Genomic DNA, 27,420 nt, shown 5'->3' with positions numbered 1-27,420 from the left:
TGTTGGTTGAGACTTAAGTGGGTGCTAGCCCGGTGCGGCGCAAGAATTCGGTCATCAGTGGGTTGACCGGGAAGCGGAGACATCCTTCAATGATGGATAGCACGGTGAAGGGGCACTGGTCTAATCTGCCCTAAGGGATTGTCTCAATTTCGCCGAGCTTTAGGTGGACGTCGGCTGGGATACCGTACTCTTCTCGGAACACGGTCAGGGCAGCCGGAGTATCAACAAGGAAGCGGAAGCGCCCCATGTGTAGCCGGCTGGTTTAGTTCGGCTGGGGTGGTTTGGCACAGACTGGTGTTTAATGGCTGCTCGGTCTTTGAGAGCCTCGGTAATTGGTCAGTGGTCCCCTTGGACTCTGCAGGAAAAGGATGACAAGTGTAAATGGAAGCGCGGATAAGCAAAACGAGCTTGACTTTAGCTCGGTTATGAAGAGTGCAAAGGCAAACCAAGGAGCTCGGTCACTCGAGCAGACCAGTTGTTAGCCCGGTCGAGCGGCCAAGTCCTCTGACTACCTCGGTTTCTATTAGGGTTTTGGCAAACTTGTAAATTGCTCGGTTTAATTGTTTTTTGAATCAAAAGGCGACCTGGAGCCCGGTCCGCTCCAGTTCTTCGTGTGTTTATGTGTTCATCGCTGGGATTGAAGAACAACGAAGAGAACAGGGGCAAGTGTGGGTTTTGGGGGGTATATCCTAAAACCTACGGATTTAGTGCCCTAAAATGTGAAATATCAAATGAAATAGCAATAAAGTGCTGGAAGGACTTACCAGGAAGGGGGTTGAATCTAAGTCTTCACGCACAAACAGAGAAGAGGAACAAGAATAGAGGTTGGAGCTTTGGAACGTCGAAGGATGAAGGGGAGTCAGTAAGAGTGAAATGAAGGGGGATATGGCGTGTTTGTAGGGGTGAAGAACCGCCAAAAATTTGAATGTGAAGGGATGTGATGGTTGGCTGCTCGAGGCCAATGGGCGAGCGACACATGTCCCTATTGGCGGCGGTGTAAGTACTGAAGAGACAAGATGGCAAGTCGAGGCGTCGACCGGGCAAGTTCGGAAGCCAGCCTTGTCAACTAGCTTGGTTGTCGTCTTGCAAACCGAGGGCCGAGGAAGAGTTTACCCCAGTCAGAACAAATAATCCTAGTCACGCTTGCGCGGATGGGATTAAGGGGCAATTAAGAGGGAGATTTATGATCTGGATTGGGCCGCGGTAATGGTCGGACAGATTTGGGCGGAACACAGTTGGGCCGTGGTAGCATGGGCCTATCCAGAAAGGTTCTACTCGGTTAAGGCAAGGCATGGTTGGACCGAGCTACTTGGCTTCAGGGTGCAGAAACCGGTCGAGTGATGGTTCGGCTGAGATGTCCGCTGTCTCACTGGGTTCCACGGCTTGTGGGTTAGGCCGGCAGGAAGGCCGACGGCTAACCAGCATGAGCTGTCCCGAGCTTGGCTATGCTGGAAAGCAACCGAACTCGGTTGCCATTGAGCTTGACGAGAGGAGCGCTCTGGCTAGCAACACAGCACGGCCTTTGGCAGCCGAGATGCTGCAGCCCGGCTGCCGAGCTCCCAGTAGTATGGGCTAGCAGTTTGGTTAGGTGATGTTCAGCTAGATTTGTGCTGACAGATGGGATAGCAGTACCACGTATCGAGAGACTAATGAGAGTAGATTTGGGGTACAGAAGGTATATAAGCGAGTCTGTGCGCCCCATGCTGAGACAGATGAACATTTTGTGAGATTTACACTAAACACTCAATCCTCTCTCTCTCTCTCCATCCCTGGTGTGTCTAACTTGATCGTCGAAGGGGTATTCCAGCCACACACCGCCAGGTAGCTCATCGCCGTTGTACTCGCAGGTAGATCGGACAAGAAAGAGCTTGGAAGAAAAGGAGTGCGGGCTTGCCGGATTATTTGCTCCCCATACATATATCTATAAAAATAAATGATATTGTGATTTAAAATATGAAAATGAATACAAATGTGAGTAGATAAAAGGATTAACGATATTCGATTAATTTAATTTTTTATAAATATGTTATACTTAATGTAACGGTTTAAATTATCAAATCGAATCTTAAAATGAACCCATAAAACCGCATAACAGCACCTGCTAGCACAGCAAGAACCCAAGTCCCTCATTAAATGGATTCGGCACAAGCTGATGCGGAGTTTGTTTGGTTTGTATTTGTAGAGTAGTTTTTGAGATAAAAAGTACGAAAACTTATTTGGCTTATCTTTTTTCAGAAATGGTTTTGGAAAATTGTTTTGGGGAGAAAGTCTTAAAAAAAGTGATTGATTTGATGTGTATGAGAGAATGAGTGATTTTGAAAAGTAGGTAACCAAACAAAATTTTGAGTTTTTTTAAAAAAAATTTGTTTGATTTGATTACTCTTAAAAATTTATTTGTAAAAAATTTTTTCCAAATTTTTTTTTGAAAAACAAACCAAACAAGCCCATGTTTTTAATTTTGACACTTCACGATCTATATAATATACATTTGATATATTAGGTGGAGACTTCTCTTTGAAAAATGTCAATTTGATCTGTCAAATTGTCACCTATATGCCTTCAAACAAAATTTACATACCAAAATTTAAAGGTTTGGATAGTGGCAATTACATAATATTTTTTATTATTTTATTGTCAAAAGTTATACTCAATTAAATTTCTGTGATTAAGGCCATGTTTGGTTTCATTCTTTGAATTTTTTTTTTTAAATTTTGTTTTTGAAAACAATATAAATTAATTCGACAAAAATAAATATCAAAACCTTACTTTTAAAATTATTATTTTTCCTTCCAAAAAGATAAAACTATATAAAAATGGTAAGTATTCATTATTTATTTATATTTTTTCATGAGATTAATTTTTATTTTCTTAGAACTTTTTTCTAAAATTAGTTTTTGAAAATTGAACCAAACATGGCATAAGTATATAATTTAATACAATTATTATGGGTTGGTTTGGGAAGTGAGTTAACTTTTTGACTTTTTGATTTTTTTGATTATTTTAGCTTGGGCTAAAAAATCTGATTTGAGAAGAGCTTTTTGGTTTTTTGACTTTTTTGATTTTTTTTTTTTGTGAGAGAAGAGTGTAATGATTATTGGTTGGATGTGATGTGTTGTTTTTTGTGATTAAAATAACCTATTTTGTCTTTTGTGGCTAAAATAATAAAAAAAAACTTGGTTTAACTCTTTCCAAACGGTGCCATAGATATATATATATATATATAATTTATCTTTTATTTTTTAGAGTGGAATTTATCTTTTATATGATAGAAGAAAAACGAATCTTTCTGTTCATCAGAGCTTTTGGAGAGTACTAATTTTCTCCTTTAATTTCAAAATTATCATTTATATAATCATCTTCCTTTAATCCTATTTATTTTGTGGAAGAGTAAATATTTTAATCCAAATTTTGCAGATAAAATGGGCCCCATTTTTTCCCATGAGGTGGCAAGATCAAGGCTATACAGTGGTGTTTTGAAAAAATGATAAAAAATTAATTTTTTAATTTTTTTTTTGTGTTTAATGTAAAAAGTAATGGAATTCAAAATTAATAAAAAAGTTAATTTTTAACTTTTTTGACCATTCTCAAAACATTCCACACTCAATATAATATACCATTAGGAGCTGAATTAACATTCGTTTGATAACTTTGATATTAGTTAAAAGGTTAAAAAATTATTGTAAATTATTATTTTATTATTTTATTTTTTTTACATCTTTTGGCAACGGGGCAGGGCGGGGCCGGGGATCACCCTCCCCGTCCCCGATCCTCGATGGCAGAACTTCCCCCCGTCCCCGTCCCCGATGGGGAACCCACTACCGCCCCCACCCCCGCCCCCTAATGGGATCGGGTTTTCCCGGCCCCGAAAACTCCCCAAGCTTCAACACTAGAACAACAATCAGATCTAAATTTAAATTTACAGATTTAAATTTAAAAAAACAAATTACAGATCTAAATTTACAGAGAGAACAACGAGAGAGAGATCTAAATTTACAGATCTGAATTTACAAAAAAAATTACAGATCTAAATAATAATCACAGATCTAAATGAACAACGAGAGACAGATATAAATTTACAAAAAAAATTACAGATCTAAATAATAATCACAGATCAGATCACATACACACACAGACAGATCTAACAGAGAGACAGCGGTGGTGGTGATGTCGCCGTCGGTGAGAGAGACCAGCGGTAGTGGTGATGTCGCTGTCGGTGAGAGAGAAGGGGGTCGGGGCCAGAGAGAACAACGAGAGAGAGAGAGAGTTGAAACGAGAGAGTGAGAGATGAGAGTGACAGAAAGAGATACATCAGAGTTAGAGACAGAGAATGAGTGTGAGAGATATATCAGAGTTGAACACAGATTTGGTTTATTAAATATACGGTTTGGTTTTGTTTATATATATATATATATATAAGGGGTATAAAAGTAATTTCACTTCGGGGAAATTCAGGGATGGGGCCGGGACCGGGGATCGGGCCAGGCCGGGGCTTAAACATTGATCACCGTTCCCGGCCCAAAACAAATCGGGGATTGATTTTCAGATACCGTCTTCTCCCCGTCAGGGATATTTTTCAAAAAAAAATCACTTAAATCGAGGTCTGGTCCGTCGGACCGATTTCAAATTGCCATTCCTATTCTCATATAAAATTAAAAAAATTCACTAAAATAGCCCATTCTAAAGGAGGCCAATACACCACATTTAACCCATTGTCTCCTAAACCCTAACCCTTTCAAAGTCCTCTCTCTCTCTCTCTCTCTCTCTCAGAACCAAACTTGACACTACAAAGAATCATCCCTTCCATTTTACAGTCTCTTCACACTCATTTCACAGATCAGAGAAATACCCAGAAATGGCCTATATCTCTGCATCAAAGCCGCCTCTTTTGAAACCTAGGTTTTACTTGATTTCAAATCCCATTTCCCTCAAATCCCTCTACTTCTTTTGCTCATCTGCTCCAGACCCACCAATCGATACATCACTCTCTTCCACCGATCCAATCCCAAACCCAGACCCAGACCCAGACCCAGACCCAGACCCAGACTCCCCTGTTTCAGCTGCTACGATCGTGCCCGAAAGCCCCAATGTTGAAGTGATTGCGAATCAGAGAACCCTAAGAGGTAAGCATCGAAACCCAGAAAAATTAGAGGATATTATATGTAGAATGATGGCCAATCGGCCTTGGACGACTCGTTTACAGAACTCAATTAGGAATTTAGTGCCTGAATTTGATCATTCACTTGTTTATAATGTATTGCACGGTGCTCGGAACTCGGAGCATGCTCTCCAGTTTTTCCGGTGGGTCGAGCGAGCTGGGTTGTTCCAGCATGATAAAGAAACCCATTTCAAGATAATTGAGATTTTGGGTCGAGCTTCGAAGCTCAATCATGCCCGGTGTATATTGTTGGATATGCCGAAGAAGGGTGTGGAATGGGATGAGGACATGTTTGTTATGTTGATTGATAGCTATGGAAAGGCGGGTATTGTTCAAGAGAGTGTGAAGATTTTTCAGAAAATGGAGGAATTGGGTGTTGAGAGGACGATAAAGTCCTATGATACTTTGTTCAAAGTGATAATGAGGCGAGGCCGGTATATGATGGCCAAGAGGTATTTTAACAAGATGTTGAGTGAAGGGATAATGCCAACTTGCCACACCTTCAATCTTATGATTTGGGGTTTTTTCCTTTCATCGAGGGTTGAGACTGCAAATCGATTCTTTGAAGAGATGAAAAGTAGAGAGATTTCGCCTAATGTGGTTACGTATAATACGATGATTAATGGGTATCATAGAGTTAAAAAGATGGAGGAGGCAGAGAAGTTTTTTGTGGAGATGAAGGGAAGAAATATTGCTCCAACGGTGATAAGTTATACTACCATGATCAAAGGGTATGTTTCGGTTGGACAAGTTGATGATGCGTTGAGATTGCTTGAAGAGATGAAAAGTTTTGGTATTAAGCCAAATGCAATTACATACTCTACTCTGTTGCCAGGGCTCTGTGATGCAGAGAAAATGCCTGAAGCTCGAAACATTTTGAAGGAGATGGTGGAGAAATATATTCCTCCTAAGGATAATTCAATCTTCATAAGATTGATATCTGGCCAGTGCAAGGCAGATAACTTGGATGCAGCTGCAGATGTGCTCAAAGCAATGATTAGGTTGAGCATTCCAACAGAGGCTGGACATTATGGTGTCTTAATTGAGAATTTTTGCAAGGCTGGTGTGTTTGATCGGGCAGTTAATTTGTTAGATAAGCTGATTGAAAAGGAAGTTATTTTGAGGCCACAGAGCACTTTGGAGATGGAGCCTAGTGCATATAACCCAATGATAATGTACCTCTGCAACAATGGGCAGACAGCAAAAGCTGAAACCTTTTTCCGGCAGTTGATGAAAAAGGGTGTTCAGGATCCCATTGCCTTTAATAATCTCCTACGAGGACATTCAACAGAAGGGAGTCCTGATTCTGCTTTTGAAATTTTGAACATCATGATTAGGAGAAAGGTCCCATCTGAAGGAAGTGCTCACAAGTTGCTTGTTGAGAGCTACTTGAAGAAAGGCGAGGCAGCTGATGCTAAAATTGCTTTGGATAGTATGATTGAACAAGGGCATCTTCCAGATTCAGCCCTTTATAGATCGGTGACGCAGAGTCTGTTTGAAGATGGGAGGATTCAAACGGCAAGTCGTGTGATGAATACTATGGTTGAAAAGGGGGTCAAGGAGAACATGGACTTGGTTGCTAAGATCTTGGAGGCTCTTCTTTTGAGGGGTCACGTTGAGGAAGCCCTTGGACGAATTGACGTACTGATGCACAGTGGCTGCACACCTGATTTTGATAATCTTTTGTCTGTTCTTTGTGAGAAAGGGAAAACCATTGCTGCTCTGAAGTTGTTAGATTTTGGTTTGGAGAGAGACTTTAATATAGACTTTTCAAGCTATGATAAGGTATTAGATGCTCTTTTAGCAGCTGGGAAGACTCTTAATGCATATTCAATATTGTGTAAAATAATGGAGAAAGGAGGACCTACTGATGAAAGTAGCTGCAAGGATCTGATCAAGAGTCTTAACGAGGAGGGGAATACAAAGCAAGCAGATATTCTCTCGAGGATGATGATGGGAGGGGATAAGGCTGCTAGGAGCAAGAAAGGGAAGAAACAGGCATCCATTGCCTTGTGACTTCATTATTCCTTTTTTCCCATCAGTTCTGAGGTGAGATTTTATGGTTGATTTCAACTTTCAGAATTTTGAGAAGGGGTTTCATTTTGAGAAAATAAGTTATATGGAATTCAATGTATTCTGTTTCTGCTTTCAATTCTGAGTTTATGAGGTTCAACTCATGCAAGCATCGTGTTTCTTCTTTTATTTACTGTTGACTGAGGGAGAACAACATAGTCTATCAAACAAGGGACACATTCTTTAGAGTGAAAATTAGGATCTAGTTTTTGAGGATTACAAGTGATGGGATTTGATCCTTCTGGACAAGATTATAACTTTATTTTGTTTATTGGCACCGCCCTGTGATAGATTTGTAGCTACTTTAATGCAGGCAGCTTTGTGATTGGTATTATTACAGAAATCATTGCTGAAAATCCTCCTTTGGATGATTATTATTTTTAATTTATCATTTTGCAGTACAAATATATTAAATTATATCTATAGAATTAACTGTAGTTGCAAATTACCTACAGTTGCGGAAACATCATCTCTGCATGCCGTTAGGCTGCGTATATCTAACTCTCCCCAAACCCTGTAGTGACAGCTGCCAGCCTGCCCCTGGACTTCTCTTTATGGTGCAGGAGGTGGGTGCTTGTGTAAACATTTTTATGACCTATTTATCTCGATACTAGCGGCACAAGCAATGCAGTATAGAGAAGACGCTTCAAACTTTGTGATTGCAAGTTTCATGTGTAATGATGCTCACTTTTTGGTTACACTAGTTTTGGCACGACATATCACGCGTTTTTTTTTCACCTTTTCTTCACCTGGAAATCCACAATTTCATTTGAGACTTGAATAAAATGCATTATTATGTTGGTACTTTGTCTGTGAAAGTTGCGGCACCACTGCTTCAAATACTTCATTTTTGTTCATGTTTGTTTGTTGAAGCTTGGCTGGTTATACCCATCATTGGCCAAAAACAGTGGTATTTCTTTTGCTACTTGTGCATGTAACTATGTGATGCTGATTTCAACTGCCATGAATGATGAAGGTCTATTAAAGGAATACAGTATGGCCAACAGCAATCTGGAAGTTGCTTTAGTTTATTAGAGCTGTGATAAAAGCTGCTTTATTTTCCTTCTTTGTATATATGCATTTCTTTCGGGAACCATGTTCTGATTCTGATTAAAGCTCTCGGTGTGTCTTTTCATTTGGAAGTAAGATGAAGCCGGAATTTTTTTTTTTTTAAAGTGCATCGCATGTTCATATTTTGATCGATATCAGCTTTGTTCTTTCAATCTTTTTTTTTTTTCTCTCATTTATCTGTATCATTATTATCATCAACATGTTTCGTTGATATTTATTTGAATGACATTTTCTTAGGCAACTTTAGTGACAGTTAAAACCATTCCCAAAACATAGAAGATCTTGCTCCTACATTCGATAAATTTGTCCTTAGGTGATGTTTGGTACTCTACATCTCAAAACATGTTGGCCTTTTAGCTTGAGCATACCAAGCTATTTCCATCAAGGTGGTAGTTGTATATTCTGTGCTGAGTAAAATGTACTATCCATCAAATTATCAAAAAATTTATTGCAATTCTAACCCTAAACAAAATAACCATTAAAGACAAAATCCAAAGTGATAATTTTTCCCTCAACACCCATCAAATTATCAAAAAATTTATACCAATTTTATCCCATAAAATTACCATTATGCTGTGTTTGGTTAGATGATTTGATAAAAAGATTTGGAAAAGAAAATGAAAAAGGTAGGTGAAATGTGAATAAAATATATCTGTATTTTATTTAGTTTCACACACTTTTTTCATTTTCTTTTCAAATTCATTTTTAAATCTCTTAATCAAACACAGTGTTAAAAGGATAAAATCCTAAAATTTGAAATTAATTTTATCTTTTCCTTGCCACTCCAACTCCTCCGCTCTCTACCTCACAATAATTTGTATAGTCGTGACACTTCCCCATTCCTTACTTCCCCCATCCCTCCCTGCTATCCTTTATTCATTGCAGTCTTTACCCTAGCACTCACCTGCAAATCCCTCTATCGTTGTCTCTTAACAACAAATTTATCTACACCTTCTCTTTAGAGATCAGGTGATGAGGTTAGAAATGAAATGGGTTTGGAATTACGAAGGGAGGATGAGAGAACAAATGAAAATTTTCAATCTTTTAAGTGAGGATAAAAGAGAAAATGGGTATGGAATGGTATATTTAAGCTCCTAGTTTTTAAGTACACCCATCACATAACTATATATATTACTCACATCTGGTAAGTGTTGTTTCACGAAGTATAAAATTTATAATACATATGGTGAGAGTAGAGATTAATTAAATGGGTGTTACTCAGAAGCTTCACATTTTTAATTTGTTTTCAATCAATATAAGGTATATGTGAAGATGAAACAGCATAATCTTGAACCTAAGCATCACTCGTTGATAAAGGAAGTGTTTCATTCAACATATCAATTCCTTTCTTTGAAGCTCAATAGTTAACGAGGAAGTCTTAAATTTCCATTAAGCCAATCTTATGAATATGTTAATAGAAATAAAACTGAATAATGCTTCCATAAAAATAATAGGAATTTTATGATAATTTCTTTAAATAATACCTTAGGATAATAATATTTTCATAAAAATTATTAAATATTCTCAAAATATTATAAAACTTTATCTAAGTTTTTTTTTTTTTTGCAGATGGTAACTTTATCTAAATTGATCATTTTTTTTAACTTCAAATCACTCTGTTTGACTTGAATTTTTCAAAAATAGTTTTTTAATTTTTAAATTTGTAATTTTATTTTTAGTGATTTTTTCAAACATTTTAATATTTTTTTTTCTTTTTAAATTCATTGTTCTAAATACATTAAATACGACAAAATATTAAAATATACCAAATTTTTTGTATTTTCTTTTAAATATTTTTTTTGTAATTAATGAATTTTTGAAAGATTTTTACATAAATTTAATACTTTTTAAGTGTATTTAGGTTAAGGCTTTGTTTGGCATGTGCTAAAATAGCACATACTATTTTAGTACATTATTTTATTTGAGTCACATCACTTCTCTATCATATTACTCCAAACTCAACTCATATTTCATGTTTTTTATAAAAAGTAAAAAATATACTAATCTACCATTTCCCAATCAACCTCTAAGTAAATATAAAATTTTTGAAAAAATGATTAAAATATTAAAAAAATTCATTAAAAATAAAAAAATACCAATTAAAAACTAATAAAATTAATTTTGAAAATTCCAAACTAAACAAAGTACATTTTTCAATTAATTTTTTTTTGAATACTAAAAAAAACGATGTTTGGTGAGAGCATCATAATATCGGTAAGTTCTGATCCTGAGATAATTGATTACCCGTTAAATTTAACCTAACTCAAAGAAAGAATCGGTTAGATTTAATTTACCTCAAAAAAAGGAATCCACTACCGAATCAAGAAAAAAAATGTTACCAACCTTGATCATTTGAAAAATAAATTATTAATTGGGCCTCCCAAAAATTGAACCCTCCTCTTGTGTGTGGGAAAGAAGGGCGCCTTTTCAACTAGGGGTGCAGTTTAGTTGGGTTCAATTTGAGCAACTCGAATTTAATTTGAATTTTTTTAAGATTTGGATAAGAAATTTTTAAATTCGGTACAGGTTTGGGTAAAAATTCAAAAGTCCGAATTAAATTTGGACAGACTTAGGCAAAGACATCAAACAACCTGAGCAACCCGAAATCTGAATTATATATATAGATATATAAAAATATTAAGGCCAAGTTTGGGATGTTCCAAAAAAGCCAAAAAGCCAAAAAGTTACTCAAAAAGTTAAAAAGTTAACACTATTCACCAAAAGTCAACAATTACGGCTGCACAACTCCCAATTCAAATTTTTCCCTACAAATCAATTTTTACAATTTTTTATTACACATTTTTCAATAAAAAGTCAAAAAGTTAACCCAAACATCCATATTTTCAACCTCAATTTTTTAGTCCAAAAAGACAAAAAGTGCACTTATTTAGTCTTCCCAAACTTGGCCTAAATATACATATAAATTATTAGCTATTATATGATATTAAAATAATTTAAATTATTAAATCATATTGAATATATATTATATATACAAATAATATAAAATCTTACTTTTTTTTATTTTTATTTTCACTCATAAATTATAAAACTACTACAACGACATCTCTCTTATATTATATAAATTATTTGTTTTAATGATATTAATAATTTTCTATATATAAAAAAAATTATAAATAGAGTCAAATTTTAATAATTTAATAATGTAACTGCAAACAAAAAAAATACAATTCAGGCAACTCGGGCAACTCAGATTTAACTTGGATCAAGATTGGACAGATAACTTCGAGTTACAATTTAAGTTTAAACAAACTTAAATAGATCTTAAGACAACTTAAATTGAACTGAAATAACTTCTTAATTCGACCGAACCCGCCCGAATTGCAACGTATTTCCAACCCACCACGCCTCCCGTGGTGTTTTCAATTAATTTGAAGCCCTATGTAAAACGTTGACGATTATTTCTAGCCATTTGTAAGAAGTAATAATGATTTAGATCATTAAAAAATATATTATTAATAACACTAATATATTGGAAATGACAAAAAAAATAATAAAAAAATAAAAATAAGACATAGAAAGTGGGCGGGGCCCACTGCCACATCATTAGTGCTCCCTTTAGTGATCCCCTTTTAGTGCTCCTAAGCATTTTTCTTGTAAGAAATATCCGAAGCATAGTTTATCTCGCTCCTCAACCAAACACAGCCTCAAGCTCCTAATCCACTCTCTTCTCTCTCCATAAATATCTCGCTCACCCACTCTCGTACCCTCTCTTCTCCTCTCTCTCTCCAACCTTTCTGCAAAAACCTTATCTGCAACCAAACCAAACCAAACCAAACCCAACAATGTCTTCCTCTGCCTCTTCTCTCCACTTTCTCTCTCTATCTCCTCACTCTCTCTCTCTCTCCAACTCCAAACCCACCGCCCCCTCTTCTCTCTCTCTCTCCTCTCCCCTCAAAACCCCAATCAAATCATCCACCTCCATCTTCTCTGCCAGGCCCTTCGATTTCTCGCCCTCTCGGTTTGTCGTTCGAAACGTCGCGGTTTCGTCCGAGTTCGAGCAGGAAGAGGAGGTCTTGAGCGATGCAGAGGAACCCAGTTTCTCTCCTGACCTCAAGGTCTTCGTTGGGAACTTGCCTTTCAACGTCGACAGCGCAACTCTCGCTGAGTTGTTCGAGCGAGCTGGGAATGTCGAGATGGTTGAGGTACTGCTAGTTTTGTTGTGTTTTGGATTGCGAATTCTTCATTTTTTGTGGATTGAGGTGTAGGGTTTGGTTAATAATGCTGTGTTTGATGGGTAATTTTGTTTGTTTGTTTGTTTGTTTGTTTGTTGTAAATACCTTTTCTTTTTGTTGATTTTGTAATTATTGTAGCTTAATTTTGTGCTAGTTCTTTGAATTAAATATGGGTTTTCTGGGTTAGGAATTAAGGTGAGATTGCGAAACGTTCAGTTTTGTGTGTTAAGGCATAGGGTTTAGTCAGATAATAATAGGGTTCTTTTTCTGAATAATGTCGTGTTTGATGGATAATTTTGTTTATTTGTTGTAAAAATCGTTTCTTTTTGTTAATTTTGTAATTTTTCCAGCGTAATTTATGCGAGTTCTTTGAATGAAATATGGGTTTTTTTTTGGGGTTAGGAATTCAGTTGATATATATAATTTTTAAAATAAATTATGTAGTTTTTTTGTTCTAGGAAACCTATGTGTTTTCCTTGGCTGTTTCGGTAGGTTATATATGACAAGATAACTGGAAGGAGCCGAGGGTTCGGTTTTGTGACAATGTCTTCGGCTGAGGGGGTTGAGGCAGCAGTTCAGCAATTTAATGGCTATGTAAGCTTTGCTATTGTCCACATTCCATTCTACAATGTGCTACTTCTTGGTTAGTTTTGAATTGCTTTGATTATTATGTGTGCATTGAAACAGAGGAATAGGAACGAAGGCCTTCCATGTATCTTCGTTGATTTAACTATAAAATTGGAATTTTTTGAAAAATTCTACGTGCACATAATTCAATTACAGAATTGTTCAAGGGTTGTGTCCGAATATGAGATTGGATTATGTGCATGTACAAGAACTGTAATTCTGTAGATCTATTTCATCTATGCGGAAATTTATGATGTTTGGCAGGAACTGGAAGGCAGGGCATTGAGGGTGAATTCTGGTCCTCCTCCTCCGAAAGGAGATTCTCCTTTCAGAGAGCCCAGGGCTGGTGGGGCAAGTTTTGATAACACCAATAGGGTTTATGTGGGCAATCTTGCATGGGGTGTTGATGAGTCAGCACTTGCAACCTTGTTTAGTGAGCAAGGAAAGGTTATAGAAGCTAAGGTTGTTTATGACAGAGATAGCGGCAGATCAAGGGGTTTTGGGTTTGTAACCTACAGTTCTGCAGATGAGGTCAACAATGCAATTGAATCATTGGATGGTGTTGTGAGTATCTTTTTATCTTTTTCTGGATTATTTACCATCACCTATCACTTTTCCAGTTTTCATTTCCTCCCCTATGTCATCTTAGCAATCCAATGAGATGCATATGTTGAATAGTCTTGTTGTTGAGTTGATCAAATAATTGCGAAGGAAAAATTTCAGTTTCTTAGTCCTAAATACAGAGCTGGAAATAGTCTTTTGTAAAATAAAATAAAAAAAATTATCTTCAATTAATAGTATGATGTGGTAGGATTTCTTACATAAATAATTTTAAGAGTGAGCATTGCAGATAAAGTGAGAGAAAATTAATAAAGATGGTTTGGTCATGGACTTGGGAGGAGTGACACTATCCTTATTGAGGGTATCCTAGGAGACGAGGTAGACTGTGATTAACATGGGTTGAAATGATATTGAGGGTTATGTTTTAACTGAATTATGCCCCTTGAACAAGCAGGATGGCAAACCAGGATTCTTGTAGCTGATCCCCAAGTAGTTGGGACAAGACTTTATTGATTTTAGTTGGGACAAGACTTTGTTGAGTTTAGTCGACATTACCTGGATTTATTTTTAATTTAATTTGTTACACTAAAAAAAGGTATTTCCTGAATATGTTTTATTTTGCGCCAGCTGAATTTGTATATGGAAAAATATGTATGTTCTGTGGTCATTTAACTTTTTGTTATATGGGCACCAAATGTTGCATTATGTTTGTGCTTAAGTTTATGGATTTTTCTGGTTTTATATAAGATTCTTTAACTAATGTTGCTAGATAGAACACAAATACGTGCTTGTTCCTCATTATGCTTTTATTTGCCTATAACATTTGACAATTTATTAAGTTGGTTGGACATGACAGTGCCAATGATATAGTCATTCCGTTTTGCTTATCGACATGCATCAATGAAACCAAGCATTAGAATTGCCAAGTATCACTACACCATTGGATTTCCCATCACTCTTTCTATTTATAGGATTTTTTTGGCACACTGTCAATAGGTGTTAGGGCATCTCCAACCCTTACCCAAATATTGACTCAAGCTTAAATTTGACTAAAAAGCCACTAAAATCCCCTCCACACCTTTACTAAAAATTTGATTTAAATCAAGGGAGACCCATTTCATTTACTCAAATTTCTATCCAATCAAAACTTGACACATAGGTGCTTCTACCTAAATTTTCTAAATTCGCCTTTACTCCAACTCCTATCATCCAATTGAAAACTTGATACAAAGCAATTTTTACACAAATTTGAGTTTGTCCATTGCAGTGCTTCATACCAAATGAAGCTCAGACTCTTACTTAATTTGAGTAAAAGTATCAAGGGTTGGAGATGGCCTTACTATGACTTTGTGTAAGATTTTATAACAAGTCTTGGTATCTGAGTATTAAATTTCCAGAATATGGATTAGGGCTGTTCAAAAATCCGTTCAAACCGGTAATCCGGACCGAACCAGACCGAATTATACGGTTTGGTTCGGTTCTATTAAGAATTGGTTCGGTTACGGATTAAGAAATATGAGAACCGTAAAAACGGTTCGGTTAATGGATTTTATGAAAAAACCGCGGTTCGAACCGAACCGAACCGATTTTTTTTTTTTTTTTTTTTTAAAAATATATATATAATATCAAGTTTTATTTTTATTAATTGATTTTTTATAATTTTAATGATATTAGGATGGTATATATATGTAATATTAAGTAATGCCTTAATGTTATTAGTTTTTATCATGAGTTAAATGCAATTAGTTTGAATAATTATTTTGCTAATATTAATAAATTATTCTTGTAAATAGAAATTTTTGGAACCGTAAACCAAAACCGAAACCGAACCGTTTTTTCGGTTTGGTTCTGGTTCTGGTTCGGTTTTACAAGTGTAACGGTCTGGTCTGGTTCTCAAAATCACAGAACCGTTAGGATTGGTTCGGTTCTTGGATTTTCTCAGAACCGAACCAATCCGGACCGTGTACACCCCTAATATGGATAACAATATTAGGGCGGCAAATGATCTGAGCTGTTCATGAACAAGTTCGGCTCGGCTCGTTAAGAGCTCGAGCTCGAATATTAGGCTCGTTTAGTAAATGAGCCGAGCTCGAGCCCGCATAAGCTCGGCTCGTCAAGCTCGGCTCGTTTATCTTTATTTAAATTATATAATAGATATATTATTTATATATTAAATAATATATAAATATATATAAATAATAATATAAATATATTTTTTATATATTAAATAATATTAAAAAAAATTTATCGAGCCGAGCCGAGCCGAGCTTGAGTTTCATTAAAATGAATGAGCCGAGCCGAGCCGAGCTCGAGCCCAATTCCTTCTCGAGCCGAGCTCGAGCTCAATAAACGAGTTCGATAAGTAAACGAGCCGAGCTTGAGCTCAACAAAGCTCGGCTCTGCTCGGCTCGGCTCGGCTCGGTTCAGTTCGTTTGCAACCCTAAACAATATTTGCATGCATTTTCATACTCTTTCCTCTTTATTTTCTTGGGGTTTGACTCTTTGAGTTGAGTTGGAGTTTGATTTCCATTCCCATATAAATGCAATATATACACATTTTTAGAAGTTTCCTTGTAGTTTTACGATCAGTTCTCCTTTATCAAATTTCGTCTAACTTCTATTCTTTGCTGTAGGACCTAGATGGCAGGCCAATCCGAGTAAGCATTGCTGAAGGCAGGCCAAGGCGTCAATTTTGATCATTGAATCTTTTGAGCTTTTTTCAACTAAGAACACACCTTGGGGGTACATATTTAATTAATTTTCAATTTATTTGGATTTTCTATATCCCTAAATTCGTGTGCAGTCAATCTGACATCAAATCACAGTAATTTGTCTCAAGTATCTTGGTGTTTTTAGCTTGACAAGCAGATCCAAAATATGTAGACCTGTTGCAAGAGGTTTCCCATAGCGATCACCATTTTAAATATAAAGTCCTGATTTCTCTTTGCACTTTACGTTTCGTTTGTTTGGGTAGAAAATATTTTTTATTTTGCATTTTTTGGCATTTGGTACCACAGAAAACAAAAGCCGGCAGAAAACAAGCTTATTGGGGTGAAAAATATTTCCACTTCTGAAAGGTGAAAAACATTTTCCAGACGAAAAGTCTTACTAGTGCCACCACCCTATCACCACCACATTACCACGACCACAACCACCTTCACCTCCACCGGCTCACCACCACCACCAATCCCCCACCACCGCCACCTCCACTTCACCACTAATATAACCACTATTATATTAGTTTCAAAGACGCAACCAAATGTAGGAAAACGTTTTTTACAATATATATATATATATATATTTTTTTTTAACATAGGAAAATGTTTTCAGCTGAGCCAAACAGACCTATAAGTTCATGATCATCGCTTTTTCCAGAAATGGATTAAAATGCATATTATTCTGTAACAGGTTTCTCGGGAGGGCGATGCAGCTGCAGTCTTTTGTTGTTTCACTAAAATTTGAAGAATATACTCCTTTCGACTAAGTAACTTTGTATTTGATCTCTGCATCCTGACAAACGGGGCCTCATAACTGTGTTGAATCTTTCAGTGCATATTTTCTGAAATGCTATGCTTTGGACAAGATATTGATTGTAATTCTTCTCTTATAGCTTTTGATGGAATATACATGAATTGTTGTTTTTGTTATGTGTAGTGCAAAAACTGTGATTGATAAAATATTTGCAGGGGAAATGCGAATCCCGCTTAAAACCCCATCTAGCTGTGAGGTTTACAATATTAATGTTATGGGGACTTGATGTCCTATAACTTTTTGTTGGGATTAAGCAATCCACATCTCCTATTGAGATCCGCTCAAATTTCTTTGCCGAGGTAAGTCATCTTCAATTTCACAACATCCGATTTCATACTTGAATTACTCGGTTCTATTTTATCTTGGAGTGATCTATATCTTGTTCATAAAATAATGAAATCGTCTCTCAAAATAGTAGAAATACAAAATGGGGTTATTTTATGATGGTGGATTAATATGTTTCCTAGGAATGTTCACATGCCATTTTGTTATGCTTTATGATGGGTTGTTCTTCGTTTGCCTTTTTTCGATTTTCCTGCTATGTTCTTTAGTTATTATTCTTTGGTTATTTTATGCGATTCATTTAAACGATTTACAGAAATATGGCCATAATAGTGATTTTCTGGGTTAATAACTCTATATTTCATTATTCACCCAAAAAAAAAAAAAAGCTCTATATTTCATTTTATTTTATTTATTTATGTATTTTTGTTTTTATGATTGTTGATGAATATTAAAACTAATCAACAGGATTCGTACCTTAAGCCTATTTCTAGTAATAGATTTAATGAAAAATTAGTGAAATATTTCTCTTTAACTTTATGTAGTAGGAGAGGTCAAAGATTTTTTTTTTATTAGCTAAGGTATCTTAACATTTTCATATAGAAAATTTGACTCAATTTGTTTGATTTAGAGAAATTTTGCCTGGTTTAGAGAAATTTCAGTCTTGATTTAGAGAAATTTTGAAAATTTTCTATGAAAATTGAATTTTTTTTGAGTCAAACAAAATGTTTTTGAGTCAAATTTTTTTTATAGGAATGTTGAGGGATTTTAATTATTATGAAAATATTGTATATTTTTTATTCTATAAAATTTTAATATTACCGACTTTAATAAATATCTCTTAGATTTAATATTAACATTGATACCAAAATACTGACGGTCAATGATGTCTTTTTTCTATTCGTTTTGGTGAAAAATGTATTTGAAAATAATTTTTTATTTTTTATTTTTGTTTTTGGTATATCAAGAAACAAACTAATTTGGTTAAAAAATATTTCACTTTTATCACAATATTACTATTGTCATTGCTGTTACCACCTCTTCAACAATAACTAATACAGTTATTAACATATTAATTTTAAGATCATAATTAAATATTAAAAAATAATTTTTATAAAAATAAACGGATAAACTTTGAGGAAATGCCAAATGCTTTTTGGGGTTGCACAAGCATGGCGGCCAGAGCTAATATCAACTGTTTTTTCAAAAGGTTGGGCTTCTTTTACGTTGATTTAGAATTTATTGAAAAGACTATTTATATAAAACATTAAATTTGATTAGACATTGATATTCAAATAATTTAATTACATATAGTCAAATGATTGAATTACCTATGTGATGCATGCATATATGAAGAAAAAAAGACTCGTCAAAATTTAATAATTTATTAATTATAAAAGTGGTGTCATTTCTGATGCTGTATATATGATTGTTTCCTTTCAATGAAATAAAGTTGTGATGTGAATGATTGAATTTAAAATTTTAAAAATTCAAACAATTTATGAATCTAATTTCCTGAAACAATTTTTGATTTATGTAGTTAATGCACAATTTTAATTTTCATGTTTATCTCTAAATTTTATGAAGTCAAATCTGTTGTTTGTTGGGGCAAATTTGATAACAAAAATTCACTTCAATTTCGATACGAACATTTGGTCTAGTGGTTGTGTAACAAATTTTTTATAGTGTGAAATCTCGAAAATTACTTTTGGAGAGGATTTTGAAGAGTTCGATACATTTTGTAGTGGTTGGTTTATTTCTTTTCTATTATGGGGGTTGTACCTGATTAGTAGTGATTGTTGGGCTTAATAGATTGGTTGTTAGACTCTATTGATTTTTTAGTTATTATGAACTAATTGTCTGTTTGTTGATGTAAATATTTATCATAATTTAGTTACTTTTTTATCTATTGACAAAATAAATAAAATTTCACATCTATTCTAATACTGGATTTATATTGTGGGCCTATTTTAATGATTCGAGTAATTCATTTTATAAAGTTTGTCGAGAAAAATATTCATATAAAAATTAGATTGATTGTATATTGGTATCGATAATCATATGGAATTATGTTTTACTTAAAAAAGGAAATAGCCATTGTATTCCTATTAATTTTATAGACAAATGTGATTTGACTATTTAATTATTGATAATTTTTAGAGACAAATATGATCCGACTATTTTACTATTGATATCGAAACAACACCGTTTGGTTTGAAATTTTCAAAAACAGTTTTGAGTTTTCAATCTATTTTTTTTCCCTCTAGTAAATGTTTTAAAATTTTTAATCAATTTAATCTAGTTACACTTAAGAAGTACAAAAATTGTGATTTTCTTACAAAAAATTCATTAAATACAAATAATAAAAAAAATTCAAAAATTCAATATATTTTTATTTTGATTTTATTAATTTTTTTTATAAAAAAAATTCACAAATATTTTACTTTTTAAGTATATTTAGATTAATTACATTTAAAAAAAAAATTAAAATATTAAAAAAAAAGAATTCATAAAAAAGAAAAAGGAAGAAAAGCTCAAAAACGCATTTTCAAAATTCAAAACCAAATTTAGATTTATAGAACATAATTGTATGCCCACAAGCATTATTTTAGTCGGGGGATTCCAACCCATATGTATCATCCCTATCATTATTATAGTGACGACGAACGTAATGACATAATGACAAATTAAGAAAATATTCATAATAGTTTGGAAAAGTATTTCAATTTTTTTTTTAAAAAAAAATTGTTATATGTAAAACAATGATAATTCATGACTTGGTAGTAATAGGTAATTTTTTTCCCCACATATTGCATTCTGTTGGCGTTTTTTGTTTTGTTTTGTGTTGCAAGAGATTGAGTAAAAGTAATAAAACTCGAACTCAGGTAAGGGAGTGTTTCAATTACTTAGGTCAACTCTTCAATATTTAGTGATGTCAATTGAACCTATTTAAATTTACATAATTCCGTTCTTGTTATTGAAACAATGTTACTGTTAGAAATGATGTTTTTTAAATTGTGTATATACAATCCTTTGTATGTAGACGTTAGGAGGGGAGAACGGTAAGATGGAATATATACGCTAATATCCCAATGTTAATATGATACGTTTTCTATTGATTTTTAGGAGTTGAATAAAAAAAAAAAAATTATTGGATAAGTTATTTAGTCCAAGGATGAATTGACAAAAGAAAGTTTTTACAACTCAGTCATAAATGATGGATTGCTTCTTTCTCAAAGATAGACCATCGAACAATTATTATTATTTTATCATAGTGTTCAACCGTAATAGATAGAGAAAGGTTTTATCAATTACATGGGAATTTTTTTTTTTATAAACAAAATTCAATTACATAGTTTGAGATCCTAGACACCCTTTTGGTCTTTCTATTTGATTTGAGCCAAAAGTCCAATAAAACGTACATTAATTTTGTCTTGGTTGCCACATTAATAATGAGATTGCTGGAGATGGATTGACTCATTTTCATCAATCAAGACGGGGATAAGACCAACATCATTTTATTTTTGTTCGTGTTAATGTACATTGTATAATTTACCATCACCTACCACACACTCACCTACTACACTCACCTACCACCACCTACTCCCTACACCTACATCTATATAAGGAACCCCTCATTTGTAATACAGAATACACAACAATCTTGTAATACATCAATCAATAATACATACATCAATTTAACATGGTATCAGAGCTATAGGTTAGCTCTTGGTGATCTTCACCTTCCGGCGGGCGGCAACCTTGCCTTCACCGCTCGCTGGACCCCAACCGTGCCAATTGAAACCTCCAACACATACCTCATCTCCTTTCACCTTGGTCTCTGCAACCTCACTCTGTAAAATCACCACCTCCATCGGCGTCGTCCAAATCGGCAACGGCAGCTTCGGCAGCTACCCTTCTTCCATCATCGTCGCCTAGCAACGGTGGCAGGTCCAATTCCTCGGTTGCTCCATCTTCTCATCCAGTACCAGCACCACTCCGATCACCGCTACCTTTCATGGCAGATACAAGTCTCAAAGGAGTAGGCAACAATATATGTTTAGTTTGAGCTGGCATAACAGATTCATAGTAATTTTGCTTCACCACTGCAGCCGATTCCTCTTCATCTTCCACTTCAGCACCCTCCCTGTCCCCATCTTCCAGATCAATAGACCCGGCAAATGGTGATTTCTCACTAGACAATGGAAATGTTGTGCACTTGGATAAGCATTTATCAGAAGTTACAATGGTTGATCCAGTCTTATCAGGCTCTTCACATTCATCTTCTTTCTCCACAGTGCTGTTTTCATTCTCATCAGAAGATTGAGGTAAAATGGAGTTTAGTGACAATTTATGGTCATCCTGAATATGTAGAAATTCACCCAGATCATTCCCAAGGTCATTAGACTCCATCTCTACAATAACCCTCTGTTTCTCACCGCCTCACTCCTCTTCTAAAAGCCCCTCTCTCTCTTCACTTTCTCTCTCGGGCAATGGTGATTTTTTTTTTCACTTTACGTGTTGTTCTTTCTCTTCTCTTCACTTTCTCTCTCTATACATACAAATACAAACACTCTTCTCTCTCTCCTCTTTCCACTTTCAAACTCACAAATTTTTTTTAATCCACAGACACAAACCCTCTTTTTTTTGTCTGGCCACCGCCCCACTTTTGTCTGTCACTTTTGATCTTACCAAAAATTCAAAAAAAAAAAAAACAAACCATTGCCAGTTTTCACAAACAGTGGGCTATTAGCTGCTTTGCTTCACGCGGCGCACACACATATCATTACATTTTAAACTTTACACACCACCCTTCTCCACTCCTTTATTTTTTATTTTATCTTCTTCTTTCTTAAAAAAAATAAATAAATAAATAAAAATAAAAAAAAAAAAAAAAAAACCAATCAATTTACAAATTTGCACAACACCCATTTTTATTCATCTCTGGGAACAACCCCGATCACATTTTTACACAAAAAAAAAAAAACAAAAAAAACAAAAAAAACAAAAAACACAAAAACACAAAAAACAACAAACAAAACAACCACATCCACCGGCGGGATTTTTCTTCTTTACTCTGCCGCCGGTCTTTTCTTTTTGCCTCCGTCCTGAACGGCCCTTGCCGGTGTTGCCTCCGTGTTTCCCACTCCACTGGGCATGATCACTACTCCTTGCTCCTCCACTGCAGCATATGGCGGCCCACCAAATCGGAACATCACGGTGGCCTTCCGCTTCAGCTCCTTGTTTTCTGCCCTTAGCACGCTTATCTCTGCTCGCGCATCCTTATACATGCGTTGGAGCAGAGCCAGCTGGGAGTTTAACTGCTGCACCTCATTTGTCCTACTTTGCAGCCGGTGCGACAGATTTGTAACCGCCGTCATGGACTCCACACATGTCTTCAAAGTATACTGATTAGCCTCCACATCCGTTTGCCCTGCCATTTTTTGCTCCACCGACTGCATCGGAAAGTTCAACGGAGCAAACCCAGTGGTGCTTGGTTGCGGTTCCAGTGCCACCGCACCAGTTCTCTCTCTTGTTGACTCGTTGAGGTCGGGAAAGAGGGTGAGCAGACCACGGGAAGACGAGGCCATTTTCTGGGCAACAGAGTATTACAGACTATGTCTCGCAACAGAGTGTTACAGACTCTCTCTCTCAGCACAACAAAGAGTTTTTCAGAGAAATTCGCAGGTTTTTTATCTCAGCCTCTGCCTCAGCCTCAGGTTTAGTCTTGGTTATATAGCCGAGGCAGCCACGCGCATCGCGCGCCTCTTGACGCCAGACAAACGGGCACGCCAGCCAAGGCACTCACGTGCCTCGCCATCATATCTGGCACGCCTTTTGATGCATCGGGCACGCCTTTTGATGGCACGCCTTTTGACAGATTGGGCACGCCTTTTGAGGGCACGACTTTTGAGGGCTCGATATATATCTACATGTATATTTTTTGGGCAGCCTATCTATACACTCATCCAGTGTCTTCTACACCGGTCAGCTTTATCAATCCCTTTGTTTCAACCTCAAATAGGTTTCTCTCTTCACACCTATTTGAGTTTGAGGGGGGGTTATACACAGTATCATGTATAAGTCACTCATGGCGCACTCCCTAAGTCGCCCCCTTGGTACACCACCACAACCTTCTCCAACGGTCCGACATGACCCCATAAACTGTATTCTACAACGGTCCGACATGACCCCATAAACTGTCTTCTACATCGGTCTGACACGACCACACAGTGTCTGCTACATCGGTCCGACATGACACCGTAAACTGTCCTGCTACATCGGTCCGACATGACCCCGTAAACTGTCCTGCTACATCGGTCCGACATGACCCCGTAAACTGTCTTCTACAACGGTCCGACATGACCCCATAAACTGTCCCGACATTGATTCCGGTCAGCTTCTACATCGGTCCGACATGACCCCATAAACTGTCTCGACATTGATTCCGGTCAGCTTCTACATCGGTCCGACATGACCCCATAAACTGTCTTCTCCAACGGTCCGACATGACCCCGTAAACTGTCTGCTACAACGGTCTGACACAACCATACAGTGTCTTCTATCCCATTTTTAATTTTATTTATCAGTTTATTTTTTTCTGTTTTGTTACTCTCTCCAAACTCAAGTTGGCTAGTACCTATCCTCCTTGAGTTTGAGGGGGGCTGTTAATGTACATTGTATAATTTACCATCACCTACCACACACTTACCATCACCTACCACACACTCACCTACTACACTCACCTACCACCACCTACTCCCTACACCTACATCTATATAAGGAACCCCTCATTTGTAATACAGAATACACAACAATCTTGTAATACATCAATCAATAATACATACATCAATTTAACAGTTCGCATAAGAGGAGTGTCTGAAAAATGGATAAATCAAACCAATTAGGTTTAAATTATCAGTTTGGTTTGGTTTTTATTAATTTTGATTTTGATTTTTACTTCGAAGCTGGTTGAATTGTTCAAATTGATCTTATTCCCAATTCTAAAACAGTTATGAACTGAGCCGATATATATGTTATATATTTATTTATTAATTTAAAATATTTTTGTATGTAAAAATAATATATATAAATAAAGTTGCCAATGAAATTTGATCAGTCTTAATTGTAAAATTGACAAACTTTGATCAACTTAACTAAATTAATTGTTATCAATACATTTACTATTATAGAATAATATATCATATTTCTTGTTATATAAAATTTTTAAAATTGTAAAATTGATTCCAATATGGTCTGGTTATATATGTTTAACCGTTCAATTATAGTTTTAATTTTTTTAAAATTGTAGGGAGCGGCTAGTTCATGATTTAACACAAAACTGGATCAATTGATCAGTAAAAAATGGTTTCAACCCGTGTCAAGCTGTTACTGGATGACTCAACTCCATGTTTTTTTTGGATCAGGAAGAAATGTTCATTACTCAAGCCAAACGACACTTACAAAAAGAAATCATCCAAAAGATTAGCTTATACCAAGTAAAGAAAAATCAGATCAAATAAACACACAGGTATACAACTATGAAAATCTCAAATGCACATCAAGTGCTCGTGCTCGTACTGGTACTGCAAGCAGAGGCCAAAAGATCGGATATAAAGCATGTCTAAGATAGGTCATAGATTACACCACAGAGTGGATAAGCTGCAGAATAGCATCGATGGATTCCATATAGCACTCACAAACCAAAAAAAACAAAAAAATTGGAGCGTACAACCTCAAACCCGGAGGAACCGTTGGATCGAGAGAGGCAACCAGGTCCAAAGCAGATCTGGCTGTGGGAAGTTGATGCAGAGACGGTGAGCAGCGGAGAAGAAGAGCATGGCAGATCTGGCACCGGTGGGAGGAGGAGCAACCCAGCAAACTTCCACCAAAGGGGAAAAAATCCTCACAAAGAGGAAAAGGTTGGGAAGAGAGATCTCCCAAGGGTTATTGAGCATAGAACAAGAAGGAAAAGAAAAAGGGGGGAGAGAAGAGAGGAATGGCCAGAGGCCGAAGCCCCCTCCCCCTCCCAAACGGCGCTGCTGGCTTGAAACCCTAAGGGAAGAAAATTAACAAAAAGTTCTTCCCAGTTTTGTTCTTGGCTTGGACTCTTTCAAACGGCCATTTTTCTTGTCATTCTCTCATAAATTTCATTTAATTTTCAGAAACTAATATTCCAAATACTCATATGAAATGGAACTTACTCTTAGCAGTTTCCAAAATATTCTTCAACATGGAATTTTATGAAAAACCGTATTATGAACTGAAGTCAAAGAGAAACAAAACAACAAAGCCTAAAAAGATAGTGTCAAAATTCAAACCCCATTCAAATTAATGCTTCACTCTATTCTTGTTGTTGTTGTTTTTTTATTTTTTATTATATATTTTATATGTTTGATTGAATTGAATGCAACTCTTTTTATTGACAACTATATATATATGTATAAGATCTCCAAAGCTTTGGATTTTCAGTCATAGGCGCAGAATGATGTTTGTCTTGAGCTGTGTATGATGCAAATTGTAAGTTATTTTTGGTGTGTGTTTTGCAAATTGTAAGTTGTTCATCATCCAAAAACAAACAGAAAATAAAAGAAAAGAAAATTGTTCATCTTTCTCTTTGATTCTTATGTTGTATAAATCTAGTTCTTACTTTCTTTCTCTTTGAATGGTTTTGTTTCACTTTCTTTACCAGTTTGCTTCAAAAAAAATTAAAAAAAAAAAAAATTTGTTTCTCTTTTTTTTTTTTTTTTTTTTATACAAGTGTGAGTAATGTATAATACATACATACTATCATCAGCCATGCTATTCTATATTTGTTACTTTTTTTTTATTATTTATTTATTTATTTATAATTCCAAATAAGTAGAGATTTGACAGCTAAAACTTCTGATAAAATGGCCATACGAGTCCATTTGCAACTTGAATTGGAGATCATAATGTCAAGTTATTTTGGCACATTTGGTTCTGTTTTCATTTTTTGTTTTTAAAAACACTTCTAAAACTCGTTTGGTGAATAATTTCTAAAAAAATGTAACTAGAAAAATTTTCGAAAACAACACAGTTTTTAGAAAATATCAAAAAGTTATCTTCCAATGGGTATTTAATTTTAAACTTTTCATTGTTTTGTTTTTAAAAATACTGAATAAAAAGAAAAAAGAAAAAGAAAATGAAGAAAGCAAAAACACAACCAAATTAGATGTTTTCAAAGCTATCAATGGAATGAATTGACATTACTTTTAGCTAATCAAAATTGTTATGCTTGTTCTTCACATGATTTCCAATAATTAACAATGTGAAAAGCTCAAATAATTTGTAGATGTACTTTGTGCTGATTTGATTTACTTTGTCTTTGCTCGATTTCTTGACCCACAAAGTGAAAATCACAACATTTATGTCATTTTTAGCACAATGGTTTTCAGCAATTCAAAATTTGTCAGGTATGTCATACTTTAATATTGTAGGTAGCATTAAGATTTTAAAGAGCTGCATCAACAGTTGAATATGTATCAGTCGAGCAATATGTATCAGGAATTTTTTTTTTTTGGTGGGAAAAGAGCTTTATATTGAATTTTACAACGCAAGGTATTTCATGGTAATTTTTTAAATAGCAGTATCCGAATCGGTATTGATCGAGCTCGGGAATCAAGTGACCCGTTCGTCAATTTTTTCAAAATTATCATGTATGAAAAGTAGCTTTATAGTACTTGAACCAGCCGTATTGGCCATATAAACTCAATGCTTAAACCGAGTAGTGAATCAGCTATAAATTGATACACATCTTGAACTAACTAATACGCAAATGATTTTCATTCCTACTGAAATATTGACATTGATACTCATATCTTGGCCTCAATTTCAAAATTTTGAATTGAGATTAATGCAGATACTGATAATTAACTAGAATTTTTTTTTTTTTTTTATATGATA

The 27,420-nt window shown here is 35.2% G+C and overlaps 2 protein-coding genes across 3 annotated transcripts; both read left to right on the top strand.

Annotated features, from left to right (window-relative positions):
* The first annotated feature begins 4,680 nt into the window (after nt 1–4,680).
* On the top strand, nt 4,681–7,584 carry LOC114313440 (Tetratricopeptide repeat (TPR)-like superfamily protein). Its single transcript, XM_028259827.2, has one exon. It carries the CDS (start codon nt 4,853–4,855, stop codon nt 7,169–7,171), a length of 2,319 nt encoding a protein of 772 aa, XP_028115628.2. The 5' UTR covers nt 4,681–4,852; the 3' UTR covers nt 7,172–7,584.
* Nucleotides 7,585–11,910: 4,326 nt separating this feature from the next.
* Nucleotides 11,911–17,327, top strand: LOC114313441 (29 kDa ribonucleoprotein A, chloroplastic). Of its 2 annotated transcripts, XR_003647184.2 has the most exons (6): nt 11,914–12,462; nt 12,985–13,086; nt 13,384–13,683; nt 16,314–16,422; nt 16,698–16,757; nt 17,089–17,327. XR_003647184.2 is itself a non-coding variant. In XM_028259828.2 (5 exons), exons 1-4 carry the CDS (start codon nt 12,103–12,105, stop codon nt 16,374–16,376), a joined length of 825 nt encoding a protein of 274 aa, XP_028115629.1. In that variant the 5' UTR covers nt 11,911–12,102; the 3' UTR covers nt 16,377–16,422; nt 17,089–17,327. The 2 variants fall into 2 exon arrangements, 1 of the variants encoding a protein (XP_028115629.1); XM_028259828.2 differs by lacking the exon at nt 16,698–16,757 and having other exon boundaries at nt 11,911–12,462.
* The last annotated feature ends 10,093 nt before the right edge of the window (nt 17,328–27,420 follow it).

The sequence above is a fragment of the Camellia sinensis genome, chromosome 3 (assembly GCF_055761805.1).
Source record: "Camellia sinensis isolate YWXY chromosome 3, ASM5576180v1, whole genome shotgun sequence".
NCBI lineage: Eukaryota > Viridiplantae > Streptophyta > Magnoliopsida > Ericales > Theaceae > Camellia > Camellia sinensis.
The sequence above is the reverse complement of the archived record's forward strand: the minus strand, read 5'-3'. Positions and strand labels throughout refer to the sequence as shown.